Genomic DNA, 22469 nt, shown 5'->3' with positions numbered 1-22469 from the left:
TGGCAGTGAAAGTCCTCAGACAGGAGTCTGGTTGCTAAAGTAGGATGCTATCCATGTGTATGAAAAGCTCACAGCAGTGAGAACTGAGTGTATGTATATGGATTATTTGTGCTATAAGTTACCCCCCTTCAAAACACTAAAACACTATAGATTAACTTTGCCTTATTTTTTTTTTTTACTTTATATAAATGGAATTATATAGTATATACATTTGCATGTAGCTTCTTTCTCTCGACATTATGTTTGTGAGATTCCTTTGTATTGTTGGTATAACCTTAGTTTGTTCATTCTCAGTGTTGCAAAGTATTCCATTTTGTGAATATAACACATTATTTGTACATTCTCTGTTGATGGACATTTGAATTGTTTCTCATTTTCTCCTGTAATTAATGCTACTGCTATAAATAAATTTCTACTTATCTGTCTTCTGGTGTACATATTTCTGTCCTTCACTTGAATATCTACCTAGGAGTGGAACTGGTGAGTCATAGGATATACCTGAGTTCAACTTTAGGAGAGTCTGCCAAACAGTTTTTCAAAATTGTACTGTGTATATTTCTCTCAGCAATATGTAAGAGTTACTGTCACTCCACTACATCACAAATACCGGATACTGATTTTTTTTTCTCTTATTTTAGCCATTTAGATGGATATATAGTGGCATTTCATTGTCTTTTTAAAATATGCATTTCTTACATGACTGTTGAAGTGGAAAATGTTATAAGGGTATCAAAACATTAAATACCTAAGTAAATCTAACATGGGATGTGCAGGACTAATGAAGTGGAAAACTTTATGATAGTATCAAAACATTAAATACCTAAGAATAAATCTAACATGAGATATGCAAAAGTATCTATATGAAAATTATGAAACATTGTTGAGATCTGTTAAAGATCTAAAGAAATGGAGGAATACATCATGTTTATAGATTGGAAGAGTCAGTAGTGGAAAGATGTCAATTCTTCTCACTCCTCTGTTTTTTTCCTACATTCCTAATAAAAATTCCAGCTCATGTATATATTCATTTGAGTTGCACAAGTATAGAATCTTTGATACAAACATTATGATAGGTACATAGTTGATGCTCAGAAAATATTTAATGTGTTGCTTAATAAAAATTTGGTGAATGGGCCAAGCACAGTGGCTCATGCCTGTAATCCCAGCACTTTGGGAGGCAGAGGCGGGCAGGTCACTTTGAGTTTAGGAGTTCAAGACTAGCCCAGGCAGCATGGCAAAACCCTGTTTTTATAAAAAACAAATATTAGCTCCGCGTGGTTGCTTATGCCTGTAGTCCCAGCTACTTGGGAGGCTGAGGCTAGAGAATTGCTTGAGCCCAGGAGGTGGAGGTTGCATTGAGCCGAGATCTTGCCACTGCACTCCAGCCTGGGCAACAGAGTGAGACACTGTCCTAAAAGAAAAAATATTGTGAATGAATGACTTACTTATTTTTTAGTATGTGTTGCTTAAAGCACTGATAATTTTTAGCTACTCATTTCAAAGGAATAAGTGAGTGAAAAGATAAAGACAGATTTTAAAAATCTGGAAAAACTTTGTTTCATTTTGTCTCTTTCTATATTGTCATCATTTAAAGTAGCACATCTAATGAAATTAGAAATTTTGCTAAGTTCTTTGGAAGTTCATTTAGAGCCAGTTACAACAGAGACAGGAAAACTGAACAATTAATATTCATACTTTATAACTGTGCATTTATTTATGGAATTGTTTATTTATATTATTTAATGAATATTTTATTATGGATTTTGACATAATTTGTGTCCGTATTATGCTTGATGTCTGGCTTACAAAGAAAATGATATAGTACCTCCCTGGTCCAGAGGGGGATACACTTAATTAATATGAAGAGAATATTTATAAAGGCTGTGAAGGCCATGAGAGAACTAACAGATTACTCTATAGAAAAATTGGCAACATAGTATGTCAAATGTATATTAAAAAAAAGAAAAATTGGCAACAGAGTTGAAAGACATTTCAATTAGATGATATCCAAATGGTCCATAAAGAAACTGATAACTTTTTGATCTATTAGTCATTTAGTTTATGCATAGAATAAAGGGTAAGTATGACTTGGAGGTGCTTTCTGGACAGTAGGTGGAGATGCTGCTGTGAAGATGGACATGAAGATAAGCAGAGAAGTCCGAACTGGAGTTACGGATTTGAGAATGATCCCCATGTGTGTATGGGAAGGTTAAATTCCAGATCTGTAGGGAGACTACATAAAAATGTAAAGAAGACTGGGGAAAAAAGCCACCTCAAGCACTAATCCTGAAGGAGTAGAATTAAGCAAAGGCAACTTTTCAAGAACTTTTTAAACATATTTTGTTTACCTAAATTTTAGGATTTAGAGATTCAGTTTAACCCAACTATCAAAGTAAAAATAAAACCCAGCAGTAAAAACACACTATTGTATATTCCTTTCTATCTTTTAAGAGCTGGCTCCAACACATCTTCTAGGAGACCTTGTTTGACTCCTCCAAGCTTAATTGAATTCTCCTTCCTAGAAATTCCCTAGCGTTTTGTATCTACCTCTCTTCCTGTCTGTTGCAGCTCTATGGTGTTACACTGCAACTATACTACAGTCATTAACACATGTGCCGTAAGTTCCCTTCTAGATCGTTCCCTTCTAGATCGTAATTTCTTCAGTGCAAGTGTTATAGCCACCATACACCTCAGTTAGGAACTTACATGTCAGTGGCCCTCTCTGGTAATTTAGATAACTTTGACTATTTAAATGCCTTAAGATTTCTTTATAGCTACAAATGGATGGCCAATATTTCCAAGATCATGCTGATTTTACTCTAGAATCTACTTTTCAGCAGGAAAGCATTGTAATTGCTGCTAGATTACCTACCAACACACCTCCCCTACCCCCGAATTAGTTCCCTAAATACTTACAGAGTCCCTGAAGTTAATTTCTACCCATGGTAATCTATTTACTGTGAATATATAAGAGAATATGATGCCTGTTTTCATAATAGTTGACTTGAAATGAATCTTGATTATTTTATGCATACTTCCATGGCTTGGCCTTCAATACCCACAGAATATTCTTATACATATTCTAAAGGGTGGCAGATGTCAGCAAATCTGTCACAAATGCAAGTTTTACTAACTTGAGGTACACTATTTATCCCTGGGAAATCCACATCTATTCCAGAGCTGCAACTAATGCATTTGTGTTCAGGGATCTGTCTGTTAATTTGCAAAACTCTTGGTTAGTTTCTTCAAGTTCTACTCTTGATTCTTATTTACTGAATATATTCTTTAAAAGACCATTGCAAATAATGCATAATGAGTTTATTTTTATTAGAACCTTTACTTACGGCTAGCCATATGTGAGAAAATATTAGTACCATCTGCCCCAGTGTTGATGGCTTCCAGAAGAACAGCTGGGCTGTAAGAAATTGAATTTAGCTAGACAATGCCTAGGTCTGATTTTATCAAGTGTGTGCAAGATGGACACTCACTTCATCCATCATTCTGCTACTTCTCTGCCTGTAAGAAATCTGAAAGAGCCCTCCAGTTCTTTTGAAGCCTAAAGAGTTCACATACCCAGGTCAGACAAATGGAAACATTTCATGGATTGTCCTGAAATACTTGAAATATATCATTTCGTTTTGTGTATTTGTCTGCTGGAAGAAAAAAAGTGTTCTCTTATGCCTAATTGCATATGGAACAAGAGTAATTCTTCCTTTCGTATAATAAATATAAAATGCATCGGCAAATGAAGCATGTGCTTATTAAAAATTATAGGAGAAAAAATTTTAAAGACTATATTTTTTGCTGTAATTATCCCAAATATATACTTTTTCTATAGCAATAACTATTAAACACATACAATCTATCTGCCTTGTTTTTAATGCATAGTGACGATTTTTAAAGGCATTGTAAAAGATCAAAAATAAAAAAGTGCATGAAAAAGAAACATCATCTAGTTGGTATTTGACCAACTTAAAACAAAAACCTGCTCTTCCTGAATAATGATATTCATGATTATGTAGAATATCAAGACTAGAAAGTAAACATAAATGATGATTTCAAACTCATGTATATTTAACTAAGATGAACTTTGGAGAGAGGCAGAGAGAATTACAGCATATTGTCTCTCCTACTTGAATCAATATTAGAATCATATACGTGACTTAAAAAATAAAAAACCGAGATGTATTTGTAACTTCAGATTCATTCATTCACATTTGTTGAATGTTTATTACATACCAGAAAAATGGGGGGGGGGGTCTTTTCATATATTTTGGTATAAGTTAATGTTTATGCTATACAAAAAGGGAATCTAAAGTTCAGAGAGATTAGAAAATTTATTCAAATTCATGGATAATTTAGCTTATTCTTATATTTAGGAGCACCTTGCTTCAATGCCTGTGTTTTGTCAAAATTAATCTCATTTATTGCTTGTCACTGATGTGGGCTTTCAGTGAGGAAAGTGAAAGTCAGGAATATTAAATGACTTGCTCACAATCACATAACTAATTTGTGACTTTGTTTGAATTTGGGAACAAAACCCTTTCCCCTGCTGTAGGAGAATCTGACCATTAATTCCCTAGCTCTGTAACTCTGGAAATCAGTGTAAAGTGGTTTTTAATCAACTAGATTATAGAGGCCTCACTACTTAGCTAAAACAGATCCCTGATTGGTAAATTGCCTCTGGCCTGGAGGACCTGTAAATGAAGAACTACCTGACAGAGGCTTTATGCTTTGGGCTTTCCTGAGTGCGTTGCAAGAGATGTTGGCTCTTTCATGACATGTAGCTTCTTCCTAAGCCGGACACAGCAACGCCAACAACTACTCTCTGAGGGTCTGGCTCCTTGTACTGGGGCAGTCACCTGAGAAGAGAACTCCTGGAGTGCTCTGTGAGTTGCTTTGTGGACTGCTGCCAGTACTCTCACTAAGAAGCAACTGATGCTGCCCTGCTGGTGAGCCGTGGTTCTTGTCCCCCAGGCTGATGGCAGATGCGGCCCGCGGTTGTCCTATGGATGTGAATGTTCAGTTGAGGTCCAGAAGACCTCTTGACAGGGATTGCTGAGTGATGAAGATGGAATTTGAAGCCAACCTCTGTCATCAAGTGCTTTTTCTGCTGTATCATAGCTGCTTTATCTTGCAATGGTTCATTTTACCTTAGAAACACAGCTTCTTTACCTTTACCGTAATTACCATTCAATTCCATTCCAGCGTGTGTCTGCACAGGCTATGACAGGCTGCTCTGTCACCATCTCTAGCATTGAAGCATAGCTGCCCAGCTTTCCCCTCTATATTTAATCCAAGTGTTTTCCTGTCAATTTAAAGGAGATATATTCCTTTTGATCATTTGAGAGCTGATGTGGTATGTAGAGTGTTTTTTTTTTTTTTTTTTTAACTTTTGACCATTTGAAGAAAGAGTTTTATTAATTGTTTTCTTTTCCTCTTCCTTCTCTTTTTTATGTGTTGTCCCAGGCAACCTCCTGTCAGTGAGTCTCATTGGAGAACGTTGCTGCAAGACATGTTAACTATGCAGCAGAATGTATACACCTGTCTAGATTCTGATGCCTGCTATGAGGTAACTCTAGAACCATACACGATTTTTTTTTAATTCAACAGTTTTGATTGTTATGGTTTATTGACTGCAAGAATGATGACCATAAGCTACCCTGGAAGTAATATTATTTAATAATAGCCAATAACTAACTAGTGCTTCGTCAAATCTTTTCATGACACACCCCTTCTAAAAATGTGTTGTTGTTCCATATCAATAATCAAAAAGTAGCTCTACTCCTTAGCATGACATAGAAAGCTACAGAAAATGCCAGCTCCCTTACCCCTTCCACTTTTGTCACTGTCCCTCATGTACCCTATGTTGCAGTAGCACCATCAAGCCTGTCATCAGTTCCTCTGTCCACCCTGCTGTTTCATGTTTCCATCACTTTGCACACATTGTTCCCTTGGCCTGGAATATATTCCTCTTTCCTTTACTTAGAAAACTCCAAATAAAAGTTCAGAACTCAGCTCACTAATTATGTTTTCTAGGATACCTTCCTTTGTCCTTCCTCATAAGTTGCCTCTACTATAGTCTTTCTTTAAAATGTAGTTATTTGTTTATTTGTGGATTTCTTCCATTTGGTCATCAGCTCCTAGACAGACATTATTATATCATGTGCACTCTCATATTCCCTAATGCGTTTTATAACATATGGAATATAAAGGATACGTAAGAAATGGTTGTCAGTTGACTGGGAATGTAATCCAGGGGGATTTACTCATTAATTTGGAAGAGATATATACACGTGTGTGTGTGTGTGTGTGTGTGTGTGTGTGTCCAATCGCCAAGTCAGAGGCAGATTACCAGTATTTATATTTCCATTTTATATGTGTGAAATCTCCAAGTCAGAGGCAGTTTACCAATATATATATTTCCGTTTGTGTGGAAAAAATGACCTAACTCATTTTTAATAAGATGCAATCTAAAACAAGTTTTTTTAATTTGAATTTTCTTGTTAAATAAGCCAGACACAAAATCATAAAGAGTATTTCTTGTGTTGCTTTGCTCTTATACTGCAAAGCATAACCCATTGATGAAATTAGAATTGTAAAAATAGGTCTCTGCTTTGTGAAATTGTTTAGTTTTTAAATTCAGGGTGATTTTAACAAAAGAGTGCTAATGTAGACTGTTGAGAAATGAATGGTTTTATATTTGAATTTCAAGTTTTTAAATGCATGAATAACTAATGTTTCTACTGATGATTACAGTCTCTGACCACATACAACCGCCAGTGTCTTCCCCTTTTGCATCTAAAGCAAAACCTGAAACCAACTTCATTAGAACATAATTTGTATGCACATGATATTTAAAACCCAACTGTCACTAGTATGTTTGAGGTAGTGTTTTTACATTGGAGTGGCATTATTTTGATTCATTCCTGTTTCTGATTCTGATTGGAAAATTGGCAGTAAGTATATTACATTTGAATTATTTTCTGTGTGGAGTAATCCATCAAAACAACTCATTATATTACATTTTAAAAATATTTTAACACCTTTTTATTAGGCTTTGGTATTTTAATGACTTCTGTCCATGGGTCTCCCTTGTGGAGAAAACATTTGAAAGCGTATTATAACAGTTTTGAAAAGGCAGTAGGAGACAGTAATAAAGATTTGACAGACTTCAAATTTTAAATATAATTTAAAATATGCTATGTTGTCTTAGTGACTTGGTTGTTAGATTTTGCTGTCCTTGGAAAATAATTTGAAAGTTCTAGTGGCATAATTTTGAAAATGTTAGATAAAGATTTATATATAGCCTGTAGAACAGAAATCTATGTTGTTCATTTTAGCAAACTGTTCCAAGTTTTAGGGCAAATATATTTTTCAGTATTGGACATTGACTCTTTACGGCTTACTTGAGTAGACCAGAGAAATATGGAGACACTATGACATATAAGTCATCTGGATTAGACATATTGTAAGCCATTTTTATCTGTCAGATATAAGTGATTAGGGTTGCTCTTTAATAGTTTGCTTTCTGTCACAGTATCTATTTTATAGCGGATCCCTCTTAGATATAGTGTTTTTATCCTTATCAGACATCTTAGGAAAGACTTGTCTAAAAATGCCTTCTGCAGGAAGCCTAGACACAAAGAGGTGAAAATAAGGGCATCCTGTGAAGATTGGATGGTCTTCTTAATTATATTGAAACTCTTGCTTCTCCATTAAATGTTACTTTTTAAAAATCTCTTATTTCTGTGCTATCCTCATCTAACTATAGAGTGACAGGGAAGTACATTTTTGGGGAAGTTCTTAGACTAATTATATGTAACGTTGTTAGTGTATGTTTAAAATGATTGCTTTGTTTATATAAACAATCTCAATTATAGAAGTAATTTTGTGTTAATTGATGTTGTTAGTTGCCTAGTAGAGTACAATGATATTTGTATGAATATCTTCAGTATCTCTTGTTTTATTTAAATAATTTTTAATATGTACATTATTAAAAAACTCAGCATTATAATATATTTTAATTTTAATGACTGCTTGTAAGTATAGCATTTGTGGCATGACTGGTTCATAAGACTGAATTCAGATGCTTCAAGCTGTATTATATTCAAAGATTTTTCTTTTAAGAAATTAAAATGGGGCCGGGTGCAGTGGCTCATGCCTTTGATCCCAACACTTTGGGAAGCCAAGGTGAGAGGATTGCTTGAGCTCAAGAGTTTGAGACCAGCCTATGGGCAACATAGCAAGAACCCATATCAAAAATGAAAATTAAAATTAGGAAAAAGAGAAAAAAATAGAAATGGTTAAAAATAGTTTTAAGCAAAATGGGCCCTGTTGAGAGTGGGATAGTGTATCTAATCCTGTTTTTAATGAATATCAATTTTAGATAGTTGACCTAAGTATTTATTGTAATACATTATTATGCTTAATTTTGGTTTAGTCAATGAAATTCTTTCTAAAAGATTAACTTTTTTTGATTGAGGAGAAATTCACAGAATGTAAAATTAACCTTTTCAAAGTATACAGTTCATTGTCATTTACAATGCTGTGCAGCCACCACCTCTAGGATGGACGTGTTTTTTAATTTATTTCATTTGGATTTCAGAGCCTTCATTTCATTGAGAATTGAATCTTCCCTTTTTATAGCTAATTCCAGTTTCTCCTTTTTTCCAGATATTTACAGAAAGCCTTCTGTGCTCTAGTCGCCTTGAAAACATCCACCTGGCTGGACAGATGATGCACTGCAGTGCTTGTTCAGAAAATCCCCCAGGTGGTATAGCCTATAAAGGGAAACCCCACTACAGGGTCAGTTATGAAAAGAGTATTGACTTGGTTTTGGCTGCCAGCAGAGAGTACTTCAATTCTTCTACCAACCTCACTGATAGCTGCATGGATCTCGCCAGGTAGACTAACTCCATATTCTTCCCCAAGATGGAAGGGGAAAGTTAGAATGTACAAACTGTGTTGTTATTCTTTCCTTTACAAAATATAATATCACAGGTACAAATTGACTACACTATATGGGGCACAGTTATTTTTTGCTTGAATATAAAAAGAAAACAATGTTATGAATGTCCATCAGCTTCTTAAACCTTTTTCTCCAGTGCGCTTTCTCATGGTCATTTTTGCTGATTATCTATAAGGCTGCGTATTTCTTTTCTGTTGGAAGAGATTCCTGCGATAGCCTATACATTCAAGTTCTGAAAATTTTCAGCATGCATAGGTGATGTCTATCTCGTTCATGTAGCTTTCACTTTGTTTAGAGACAAGAGACCTAAGGGACCTAAATGCCAGGGCATAAATCTTTGGGAAAAAAAAAAAGAGACAAGGGACCTGATTAGATGATAAAGCTTAGAAGTCGCTTCCTGGCTGAAATTTCTCGACTATAAATTCAATTCCTCTCTTGTCCCCATTGTACTCCGATTTTAGCCCACTCCTCTTATTTAACACTAGTAAGGTATGTTCATGATCTGAGTTCTCATAATTAGGTATACACAATTGCGGTGATTTTTTTAGAAGACTTGATTCAGGATTTAAGGTTGCTTTTTATAAAGTTTTTTTTATAAAATTAAAAGACCCTAATAAATACAGATCAAGGAATAAAATATGTATCACCTCTGTGTTAATGAATCTTAAAAGCTTAAAAAAGATAATTTTCCTTGTTCAACATTTCAGAAAAGCAGTTTACAGATGGTCCCCAACTTAAGACGGTTCAACTTCCAATTTTTCAACTTTATGATAGTGTAAACGTGATATGCATTCAGTAGAAACAGTACTTTGAGTATTCATACAACCATTGTGTTTTTCACTTTCAGTTCAGTATTCAGTAAATTACATGAGAAATTCAACACTTTCCTATAAAATAGTCTTTGTGTTCGATGATTAAAAGCCTAGCCAAGCTGTAGGCTAATGGAAGTGTTCTTAGCACTTTTAAGGTAGGCTTAACTAAGCTATGATGTTTGTTAGGTTAGGTGTATTACATATGCATTTGAATTTATGATATTTTCAACTTGCAATGGGTTTATTGGGACATAACCACATTGTAAGTCGAGGCACATCTTCAATTGTATTATGTCCTGTGTCCCCTGCCATCTGAGTGATACGCTGCTGTTCTTGCCACTGGTCATTTTCCAACTCTCGTTTGCAGTGTCTAGTTCCTCTAATATGTATTTCTCCTTCCATTTGTACCCTGGACATCTGAGTCTGTTTTGTTTCTCTTTCTCTGAGATCCCCTTTCTAGACTCTGCTCTACTTTTCTTACTCAGAGCTGTGTTGATCCTCATTCATTTCTAGAGACATACTTTTTAATTTATTTTTTCCTCCTCAAGGCAACTGACAATTTTTCTGAACTCCTGAGTTTGTCATGTAATCTCTCGGTTTTTGTTTCTTGATCAAATAAACTGAAGAAAAGTAGAATCTCTTCAGTAATAAGGTGGCTATGGTCTCTAGCAAATTATTTACTTATTTGTTATTCTTACTGTGTCTGCTTTTGCAACGCTGTGCATCCTAAGTTTATCCTGTTTTCTCAGATTTTCTGGTTAACAGTCTGTAAGAGATTATACATTTTATTTGATAGGGATTATCCACTCACTATTTAAACAAAGTAATGAGATGTTTGAGCCCAATCATTTGCCCACTATTTTGCACATTTTACCTGTGTATAGTTTTACAAAAATGAGATAATACTATACATTTCTTTTTATTACACACTTATTTCAGTTGTTTATGAAGCTAGTATATACAGATCTGCAGCATTTTCATATGCTTTACAGCATTGTGTCGAGTGGTTGTGCTAGATTTGTTTAGTTCTTTTCTGACTGCATTTAATACACCTTTTCATTGTCCGAGAAGCAGCAGAGTATAGAGGTTAAGAACACAGCAGTTTCTCGAGCCAGGTGTCTATGTGCAAATCCACTTTTTTCCAGCCAACAGCCCTGTGACATTGGGCCAGTCACCAGGACCTCAGGTTCTTCACCTGCAAAATGTGGATAATAGTAGGATTATATCATAGGGCTATTGTAGTATTAACTGAGTATGTAAAGTGGTTAGAACTATGCCTGTTGTAGATGGATAATGCAAAGAGGAATTGCTAGATCAAAGGATAAGCACATGCAAAATTTTGATGTTTGTTATCAAATGGCACCAGTTTATTTTCCATTACCTAAGGCACTAAAGGGCCCCTTCTCTAAATTAATTTTCAGTCTTTCCAGTGTTTGCCTGTTGAACAGCTTTATTTGTACTTTTTCATTTGAAACTTGTTTCTAGCCTTAATTATTTTTCTTTTGAGGTGTTCATCTTTTTACTATTGATTCTTATGAGCTTATTTTGGAGCATAAGGAACATTTGCCCTATGCCTATCTCAAATATTTTACTACATTGCCAAGTCTGTATTATATATGATTTATCTTTCCAATTGCTATTCAGAATTCTTTTAAAATTGTGATTCTTTTACAATCTCTGTCTTTTCTGTCATCCTTTGAAAGACCTTTAATTCCCAAGACTATTAAGACAGGTTTTCATACTTTTTAGTGCTTTGATAGTTGTATTTTTTACATTTCAGTTTTATCTTTATTTGGAATTTATTTTGATATTTTGATTATGGTAGCAATTGGAACACCTTCATTTTACAAACATGCCGTATGTGTGTCGTGTGGCGCCGCGCTGATTGCAACCTGTGAGCCTGGGTGTACTTCAGTGTTTACAGTTATGTTGAATGTAGAAAATAACCCATACATTCTTACTGATTCAGGTATTATTTATTAATTAGCATTTTATTGAGGAAGCAATAAATATTTAAACAATACAAGAAGGATATATTGGAGAGACTGATTTTCCCCCCAGATGACTAATAGTTATTTCAGACCCAGCAAAGCTTAAAAGTAACTCCTCCACCGAGTCCCCCCCCATTTCCATGCCCCCACCAGTGATATCTTATCTCAGAAGGAATTATGTTTTCACAAACCATGTTATTGAACTTGACAAAGTTGTTTAAAGCAGTTAGCTCTTTCTTTTCTCATAAGCGATTCTATTTTTATTTCGAATGATGAAAATACCAAATAGAATAGCCTTTGAAACTGGGAATTGTATTTCACCTCAATCTTTTTGGCAGGTGTTTCCCAGAGATCATTTAAAAAGCTGGTCCTTCTATATTTCCCCTTCATTGCATCTCTTTCTGGCCCACAAGGACACACCTTCATTTCACAAACATGCCCTGTGTGTATAATGTGGTACCAAACTGATTGTGACCTGTGAGCCTGGATGTATTTCAGTGTTCACAGCTATTTTGAATACAGGAAATAGCCCATACATTCTTACTGATTTAACAGTTATTTATAAATTCTTTGTAAATAAACTGTTGAGGAAGCTATAGATATCCAAACAATACAAAAAGGATGTATGTATTGACAATAAGTCTCCCTCCTCATTCTAGTTCTCCTAACTTTATCCTTCAGTCATTTTAAAATACTGATTTCTTATGTATCCTTCCAAACCTTTTAATCAAATATTACCTCTTCTTTCTTAAGTCATGAATAAATTCTTACTATTATGCATACGTTTCTGTGCCCTGTTTTATTTTTCACTCATATTCTGTATTGAAGGTTTTTTATGTGAGTATAGACAGATCTATTTTATTCCTTTTTGATGGTTGCAGAATATTCCATTATATGATTTATTTAATTTGTTCCTGATTCGGTATGCTTTCTTTCATTTTTAAAAACAATCTGGTAGTGAGCATCAATCATTATATGTCTTTGAGCACATGTGAGCCTATCTGTAATATAAATTTTGAGAATTTATTTATAATTTAGAATGTATTTGTAATTCCTAGGTCTAGAGGAAAAAAATGTAAAAAAGTGCATTTACAGTTTTGATAGAAACCACAAAGAGGTTATAGACCTTCTACACTTGAATCAACAGTAGATGTGAGTGCACAATTGATTTAAATCCTCCAGTTTTACAAGAGCAGGCTAGGCCTGTATCTGTCACTCAGTCATGTGAATGCCATGCTGGGGCTTAGATGCCTGCATCTCATGATCTGTGATTCTAGCATTCATGAGCCCTTTACCGTCTGATCTATCTTTCTAGTCTTACATTCCAATGTTCCTCTAAACACCTTTAGAGAATGAGTTTATTCATTAAATGAAACTTTTATTAAATGCAGTTTCTTTGAATTTAAACAAAAACTTACTTAAAATACTCCATGGGAATCCCACATTCTTAGCTTAGCAAATCACTTTCTTCTGTAGTTCATCTCAGAACTGTATATTACCAACAGATTCCTCCTTTTTGATCAGAAGCATGTTCTCTGTGCAGTTTCCTAAGTCATTTCTTGTTTCTTTTGAGAGACCAAATTATGACTAAATCAAGACATTTCTGTTTTTCTTAGAAGGGAAACTGGAAATTATCCGAGCTTTATCCTTAAAAAAATTTTTTGTAATATAATCATTACGTTTGCATTCAACAGTAAAAACGGCACTAAACACAGAGTTATGATGCTTCCTACCATGATGCCATTTTGTACTGTGAATGTAACTGTAGGCAATTACTTCACTTCCATAAGCTTCAGTTTTAGCTCCCTGAAAAGGCAGATAGATGATGATGTTTGCCTACCTCACAGGCTTGCTGTGAGGATTAAGATAACAGAAGGCATCCAGCGGAATGAATTCCTGGGATGTAGTAGATTTTTGGTAAATATGTGTTGGACCTCATGTTGTTGAATATAGAAGGGCGAACATACGTTGCTTCTTTTTAAAAATTTATCTAATTTCTTCTAGGTGCTGCTTACAACTGATAACAGACAGACCCCCTGCCATTCAAGAGGAGCTTGATCTTATCCAAGCCGTTGGATGTCTTGAAGAATTTGGGGTAAAGATCCTGCCTTTGCAGGGTGAGTTTTCTACTTACTGTTGCATTGTTACTAACTTACATTGCAGTAATTTACTAGTATTCTTTTTCAGTTTTTAAAACTAAAGAGTAGCTTTGGTCATGTAATCCATTAGCAATAGATCCTGCCCTTGACCCATTATTTTAAATGAAATCTGAAGTGGAAACCCAAAAGAAAAAATAAAGCCAACATTTTACTATAAATTTATTTTTTAAAGTTCACATATATAACATTTAAAGAAATAACATCAGTAACAGAGCAGTGAGGCTATAGGGTAAAAATAAAAAGAAGATATTGGGGATTACGCATGAGAATGTATCAGATTTATATCAGTTTTGGTATACAATTTATTTCTGTATTTTGTTTCAGTTGCATAGATTTATAACTAGCGGTAAATAAAAATAGTTTTTTCTTTTTATGCTTGTGTCAGTATATTCTTTAATTCCATCTATTATTTTAAAAGAGGGAATGATAGGAAATTTTTGTTTAGAATTTAATTACTAGAGATATCTTAATATTATTCAACTTCTTTCATTTAAATATAAAAGTCACCTAGGTATCATCCCAAACAAGCATCCTGTTAAAGAGTCACTTGTCTCATCTATTTATGCTGTGAGGACTGTTTGCATCTCATGGTGTACTGGACCTGAAACCTGACCTTCCCTGTTGAGGAAGGTAGATTTTCTGTTGCATTAAATCCTGGACCTCTGTGCCCTAAATGAACAGAGTGGCTTGGTATTATTAGCAGTGTGCTTGGCTGACTTCCTTGTAATCTGTTACCTCTCTTCTTAACTCTGGAAATATTTGAGACTGATGGTGGCAGCAGTTTAGATTTCTTACGAGTTCCTTGGTGTCTTTGTCCTGTGTAGTGATTAGAGTTGGATGGATTTTAGAGGATATGGGCCAGTAGAGACATTCTCATGTTTTCAGTGGGTTTCCATGTGACTTGACTAAAAGTTAAAGTTTTGCATCTCAGAAAAACTCATTAGGCTGGGCACAGTGGCTCACACCTGTAATCCCAGCACTTTGGGACGCTGATGTAGGAGGTTCACTTAAGTCCAAAAGCTTGAGACCAGCCTGGGCAACATAGTGAGACCCTGTCTCTACAAAAATTAAAAAAGTTAGCTGAGTGTAATGGCATGCGTATGTAGTCCCAGCTACTCAGGAGGCTGAGGTGGGAGGACTGCTTGAGCCCAGGAAGTTGAGGCTGCAGTAAGCCATGATCATGCCATTGCATTCCAGCCTGGGCAACAGACCTAGACCCTGTCTCAAAAAAAATTATTAGACTCAAAAGAGGTAATATTATTACTTTGAGTATCATTGTTTGGAAACAATTTGTATGTGATTATAACTATCTTATCTAATGTGATTGCTAAATCACTAGAAAATTTCAATTCATGTAATTTTCGAGCTCAGAACTTCTTAAAATTGTGAAGATTTTTATTCTTAAATGTCTGAAGTCATTAACTACTTCCCCCTCAAATATTTATTTAATTGCAGTTTTAGTCAAGGAAGAATCCAGAGCACAATGAAGCTGTTGCTCTGTTTTTATCTCTTGTTAGGCCATGCTGTTACAGATTTAACTCTGCGTGTGTGTGTGTGTGTGTGTGTGTGTGTGTGTGTATCTGTGTGTCTGTGTTTTACCTCCTTATATAATTCAAGCAGATTGGTATAATACAAAAAATTTTTCTTACAGTCCACCCAAGTGCTACTGGATTTTGAAATATTACCTTGAGCCCTGATTTTCTGTGCTGATCAATTAGCAGTATTTTTGGCTGGTGATACGTATATCAGCTGCTGGATTTGAATACCCACAACCCAAACCGCTGCCGTGCTGTAGCTTCTGAGAATTTTCTGACTGAGGAGTATTTTAAGAAAGACATTTGCTTTCATGTCTTGACAGCTTTCCACCTTGATATATTGATTTGGAGTTTCCCATTAGAATGACTGTCAGAAAACCTTCCGGATGTGAAGATGGAATATTGCCTTTGTATACTTTTTGTTGTGTTTATCTCACAGATGCCATTTAGGTTTTAGCTTCTTTTGTATTCATCATTAATATTGGAGAAAGAAAACAACTTGATACTTAGAAATTTATGGTTTAGGTATTTTTATTGTAGTCAGTGTACATAGTTCATTTTGTCATTTTGCTTTGTTTTGAAACCTTCTTTGCCTACACTCCAGGAGTTGCTGTTTCTTGTCAAGTAAAGGCAAGCATTTCTAACTAAATTGTAATCAATGAGCTAATTGAAAACAAGAACGAAATTCGCATGTAAAAATGACTCCCTATGTGTGAGTCTTCTGTGAAATATTTGTGTATGCGTACATGTGTATGCTTTTCTCTTTATTTTGGGTGTTTATGTAAATTTTTCTTAATATTTAAATGAGCAGCCTTTGAATATTTCATTTGGTCCACATGTTCTTTCTGTAATAGGGTAAGTCAGCTTTTCTGACTTGTAGCATTTTAGTTACACTCAGCCTGGAGCTACTTCTGCCACTTATTACTGGGTAACTGGGGGCAAGTTTTAACCTTTCTTTAAGTTTTCTCATTTACCAAATGGGGGTACTAAGAAGAATCTTACAGAATTGCTTATAAGGAATATGTATACATTTATAGTGCCTAAGATATAGTAAGGACTGTATAATATCAATGATTATTTTTGATACTTAAAGGTATTTTTTAAATAATCATAGAATTAGTGTGGTCTCACCTGTCTTCTCATTCTCCCTGCTTCCTTTCTCTTCATTCCTGTTTCCTTTCTCCTCACATTCTTCCCCTCCCTCCTCAGCATCTGTTCGTTGCCCTCTCTCCACCTCCCCGCCTTTGCTTTCTTTAATAAACATAAGTTTAGGCACTTACCCTACTCTGGGAACTGAAATAATGACGGGGACAAGGCACATTCTATAACTTTACAGGGCTGTCACACTGATAATGAGACAGGATTACCCCAGAGTGTCATGTGTGAGCTTACATTATGGTGCAGCCACTTTGAGCTGTGTAACCTGTGGCAACAGTGTCTTTGAGCTTCACATTTCTCAGATTGGGATACTGATAAAATATTCCTTACACAGTCCTGTAAGTTATATCTGGAGAAACCTTGTATTAGAAGATTCCATTAGATAATAATATAACTAATATTTATTGAGTGATTTTTATGTTCCAAATATACTTTATATGTATTCACTAATTCACAAAATGCCCTTTGGGCATTGTATTAACCTGTTCTTACACTGCTATAAAGAAATACCCAAGACTGGGTAATTTATAAAGGTAAGAGGTTTAATTGACTCACAGTTCCACATGACTGGGGAGGCATCAGGAAACTTACAGTCATGGCAGAAGGCAAAGGGGAAGCAAGGATCTTCTTCATCTGCTGGTGGGAAAGAGAAGAGTGTATTTGAGAACGAGGAAGTGCCACGCTTTTAAACCATCAGTAGTAGTGAGAACTCACTCTCATGAGAACAGCATGGGGGAAACTACCCCCATGATCCAGTCACCTTCCACCAGGTCATTCCCTCAACACCTGGGGATTACAATTCAAGATGAGATTTGGGTGGGGACACAAAGCCTAACCATATCATTTCACCTGGGCCCCTCCCAAATCTCATGTCCTCACATTTCAAAACCAATCGTGCCTTCCCTACAGTCCCCCAAAGTCTTAACTCATTTCAGCATTAACTCAAAAGTTCAAGTCCAAAATCTCATCTGTGACAGGACAAGTCCCTTCTACCTAGGAGCCTGTAAAATCAAAAGCAAGCTAGTTACTTCCAAGATACAATGGGGGTACAGGCATTGGATAAATACCTCCATTCCAAATGGGAGAAATTGGCCAAAGCAAAGGGGCCACAGGCCCCTGCAAGTCCGAAACCCAGCAGGGCAGTCATTAAATCTTAAAGTTCCAAAATAATCTCCCTTGACTCCATGTCTCACATCCAGGGCACACTGATGCAAAGGATGGGCTCCCATGGCCTTGAGCAGCATGGTAGCTCATGCTTCTAATCCCAGGACTTTGGGAGCCTGAGGTGGGTTGATTGCTTGAGCTCAGGAGTTTGAGACCAGCCTGGGCAACATGGCAAAACCCGTCTCTATTTTTTAAAAAATTAAAAAATTAGCCAGGCTTGGTGGTGCATGGCTGTAGTCCCACTTGGGGTGCTGAGGCAGGAGGATCGCTTGTCCTAGTAGGTCGAAGCTGCAGTTAGTTGAGATTGTGCCACTGCACCCACGCCTGGGCAACAGAGTGAGACCCTATCTCAAAATAAAACCATGCCATGTAAGGTGGTGGTATTGTTTCCAATGTTCAGATAATGAAATCAAGGCACAGGGAGGTTAAGTAACTTGACTAGGTTGCCTAGGGTCATCCAGTTAGTTAGAGGTGGAGCCAGGATTCAAACCTAGGTAGTCTGGCTCAAAAACCTACATTTGTAACAGCAGACAATACTCTACTGAGGAAAAAGTGTGAGAGTAAAAGGTTCTTCAAGAAGGAAACTCTTATCCGCTTACTGGTCAGCTAAGTGTCTGACTCCTGTGTATTACACTTTCCTGGCCTACACAATTCAAATTTGTATAATACTTCTGCAACATCACTAGTAACTTCATTTGTTGTGGACCTTTGTTGCCATTCCCGAGTGACTGAAATTGATATTGCATAACTGTCGTTTGAGGGGCATTTGGAATATAGGTAGCCAGTTAGAAAATGCTTTTTATATTTGAGACACACAGACACACATATGTCTGTGTGTGTGTATGTATACATGTATTTTATAAAAGGTTTTAAAAAAATCACTTGAGATATGTTCATGATTTCTACAGGAAAATTAGTTTATCTTTAATTATTAAAAGGTGCATACATGCATATCTTTTTCATGCTCATTCATTCAGTTTGGAAAGGAATTTTAGGAGTTGAGCACTTCTTCCTTCTTGGAAAGATAGTAATACCTAGGGCTTGAATTTATTTAACTGAGAATTTACATTTTGAAATATAATTAAGCAGGCCCTAAATCAGCAGAAAAAGCCAACTGGAATAGTGATTGTCCAGAGGATCAGAAAATACGTAAGTAAATAAAGTAAAAAGTCATTTGAACAGGGTAATTGCAGTCTATTAGAATCCTGCTCTCCAAATTTGTTTAATGTACTTCAGATATTAGTAGTGTGCATTGCTAGGGCAATAGGAGACAAATAATTAAAGATGAGTGTTCCATTAGATGGAATTTTAGAGAAAATGATGATCCATTGCTGTGTGTGGTTTCAGTTCTCTACCTTGATTGTATTGAGCTAGAAAAAGAGTGGTAAAAGTAAGGAAGACAGTTTAGTAGGATTACTACAGCTAGAGCTTCTCTAAGAAGAATACAGTAATTCATCAACAAAGTCATAAAAGCAGCTATGAAAACTCCAGATTTTTACATAGCAGAATGCAGATAGTATCTGTGACAAGTTTTTTTTTGAAAATCAAATTAGAAATATGTTAAAAGTACCTATCTCATAATTATCATATGTTACTGAATCTGGAAAAAGCCCCACAAAATAGTAGCAGATATTGAGGAAAAAATTTACAATATTTTTATTGTGATAAGGTATGGAAAGGCTTGAAGTATACTGTATCAGTGAGTTTTTACGATTGTGCTGTAGTGAAAAACTCAGAATCTCCATAATATGTGATAACAGACTTACTCCTTGCTCACAATCGTGTCCACTTTGGTTGGCTGCAGCACCACCCCATGAGACACGGCCTTGTCACAGTAGAGGGGAAAGATCTGTAGTGGATTCCACGATGACTCTTAACAGTGTTCACTCAGAAGTGGCATGTATCATTTCCACTCACATTAATTGCCTGTAGATGCCACAGGGCCAAGCCTTCTGTTACTGAAGCAGGAATTTGGGATATGAATAGTTGCAGTGGATAATTGGGAAGAGTAATACAGTCTGTAGAAGCTATGCTCAGATGTAGGTATTAGCAATGGTGATTTTGAAGGAAGTAACTGAAGAGTACATTTACTTTATATTTTATAGTAAAGGCCACGCACAACAGAATTATTATTGTAGATATATAAAGATTCATTTTAAGAGAGTCTAGGCCAGGTGTGTTGGCCCACGCCTGTAATCCTAGCACTTTGGGAGGCAGAGGAGGGAAGATCACAAGGTCAGGAGTTCTAGACCAGCCTGGCCAATATGGTGAAACCCCGTCACTAATAAGAATACAAAAATTAGCCAGGCGTCGTGGCATGTGCCTGTAGTCCCAGCTTCTGGGGAGGCTGAGGCAGAAGAATCGCTTGAACCTGGGAGGCAGACGTTGCAGTAAGCTGAGATTGTACCACTGCACTCCAGCCTGGGCAACAGAGGGAGATTCCATTTCAAAAAAAAAAGAGAGAGTCAAAACATTAGGAAACACACACTGAAGTATTTAGCAATAAAGAGAAATGTTATTTGCAACTTATTCTCAAATGTTTCAGAAAAAAATAAATGTATGTATATTTGCATATATATGTGTAACTGTGTATATATGCACATGTATACATGTGTATTATAAATATGTATATGTATTTGTACATGTATAAGTATTTGTGTGTGTATATACATATTTGTGTGTGAATATAAAGAGGAAGGAAGCAGGGAGGTTGTGCGTGCATGATTGCACATGGGCATGTGTGAAGGTGCAAATTATTAATCATCTGTTAACCTCAGCAAAGAGTATAGAGGATTTCTTTGTACTTTCCTTGCAACCTTTTATGAGTTTAACATTAAATTGTAATAAATCCTTACCTTCCCCCAAAAAGCCCATTCCAGAGAAAAAACACCACCTCTGTTCTTTATCTCCCCCGTCCCTGGCCCCTCTCACCTATGTAGAATTTTTCAGAGAACACAAGATGTTTGGAGAATAGCCACTGATTTAGGAAAGGATAGATTCAAGGTGTGAAAACATTCAGCGAGCCGGGTTGAATTTTGGTCCCATCACTTTCTCAGCGACCTTTGCCAAAGTACTTAACCTTTCTGCACCTCAGTTTCTTCTCTTGAGGATAATAGTACCTGCCATCTATTAATAAGAGTTTGCTGTGTAGGGTTAATATACATAAAGCACCCCCAACAGTGCCTGAGATGTAGCTCGCCGTATTCCTTTCACAATAGCTGTTATTATCGTAGTTGTTATTATTACAATTACTGGGGGCCAGTCTCCCTGGCAGTGCCGTGTTTCTTACAGGTTGCCATCTCTACTGTAAATAAGTACCATTTGTTCCTAGAATATTCGTAGTACCTTTTGTCTAAGGTTTTTTAAATGTGATTTTCATTTCTTCATAGTTTGACTTGGTTTGATCAGATGTGTTTTCTTTTCCTAATATCCAGTTTATGTGAGAAAACTGGGCTTATGTTTAGAGGAAGGTTAATAAATTGCAACAGTAAGCACTTTGAAGACTCCTGCCCTCCAAACTGGGGTGATGAGTGGAGATAGCAAATGGATATTTAGAGCAAGGAATGGGGCTTAGGGGGTGAAGTGTGAGGGGGCTGGTATAATACTAAGTATTATATACAAACACTGTCTTGTTTAAATTTTTCCCTAAGTCCCAACATGGTACATAAAATAGTGACACAGCTTTTTCTAGTTTCAGATTAACACTTCATTTCCTATGCTTCAGAAGTTTGGTTATAAAGAAAAGATCAAGGTTGTACATTATTTACTCAGAAGCAATAATAATTTTGCTGTTTGTTAAACATGCCTTTTACTTTTACTTAATTCTCCTTCATCTGAAGCCTTACACAATTTTCATTTTCTTTGGATGCCTTGTATTAGGAAGGCCATTAACACCCTTTTGTGATGTCCCTGGTGCAAGTCTTTAATATGTCTTTCTTTTGTAGTGCGATTGTGCCCTGATCGGATCAGTCTCATCAAGGAGTGTATTTCCCAGTCCCCGACATGCTATAAACAATCTACCAAGCTTCTGGGCCTTGCTGAGCTGCTGAGGGTTGCAGGTAAGTCTTTTGAGTACTAAACTGCAGAACAAACTTTCTGTATTATTCTTGACATCATTGCAGGAGAATAGCAGAATGTATACTTAAGGTGTCAGAAGAACATCTTTTTTCTTAGATGGGGTCTCGCTCTGTTGCTCAGGCTGGAGTGCAGTGAAATCCTCCTGCCTCAGCCTCTCAACTAGCTAAGAAGAGCATCTTTGGGCAAGGATTAGTATTTTCTAGAAAAATTGGCATGTTATAAAAATGTGCCAATATTGAGCTTCTGGAACCATCTGTTATTTAAATGAAGACAAGCTTATTCAGGGTGCCTCAAAGTGGTTGTGTGATCAGGAGCAGAAGTCATTTATAATCAGAAAACTTACATATAAAACAAACCAACCTTACCAGTTCACCTTCAGTGTCTAAATTTGGTTTTGTGTTTGAACCTGAACAATTTGTTAGAAAACTTTATGCATTTACTATTTGGTGGCGTTTTCATGTACTGTATCTCATTTAATCATCTCATAAATGATGTTGATTTTGGTATTCTTCTCATTTTGCAAGGGAAGTTGGAGATCAGAGAAGTTAAATATTTTGCCCGGCAAGGTTAAATAGTAGGCTTTGGCTTTTAAGGAAAGTCTT

At 36.0% G+C, this 22469-nt stretch overlaps 1 protein-coding gene across 2 annotated transcripts in view; it reads left to right on the top strand.

Annotated features, from left to right (window-relative positions):
• NBAS (NBAS subunit of NRZ tethering complex) overlaps positions 1–22469 on the top strand; it is a 414675-nt gene that overhangs the window by 196349 nt on the left and 195857 nt on the right. For both annotated transcript variants that reach the window (XM_038006212.2, XM_038006211.2), the window contains exons 29-32: positions 5470–5572; positions 8677–8906; positions 13779–13891; positions 21735–21848. In XM_038006212.2, coding sequence (XP_037862140.2) covers positions 5470–5572; positions 8677–8906; positions 13779–13891; positions 21735–21848 — 560 coding nt within the window. The remainder of the gene's footprint in view (positions 1–5469; positions 5573–8676; positions 8907–13778; positions 13892–21734; positions 21849–22469) is intronic.

The sequence above is a fragment of the Chlorocebus sabaeus genome, chromosome 14, assembly GCF_047675955.1.
Source record: "Chlorocebus sabaeus isolate Y175 chromosome 14, mChlSab1.0.hap1, whole genome shotgun sequence".
In the NCBI taxonomy this organism is placed as follows: domain Eukaryota; kingdom Metazoa; phylum Chordata; class Mammalia; order Primates; family Cercopithecidae; genus Chlorocebus; species Chlorocebus sabaeus.
The sequence above is the reverse complement of the archived record's forward strand: the minus strand, read 5'-3'. Positions and strand labels throughout refer to the sequence as shown.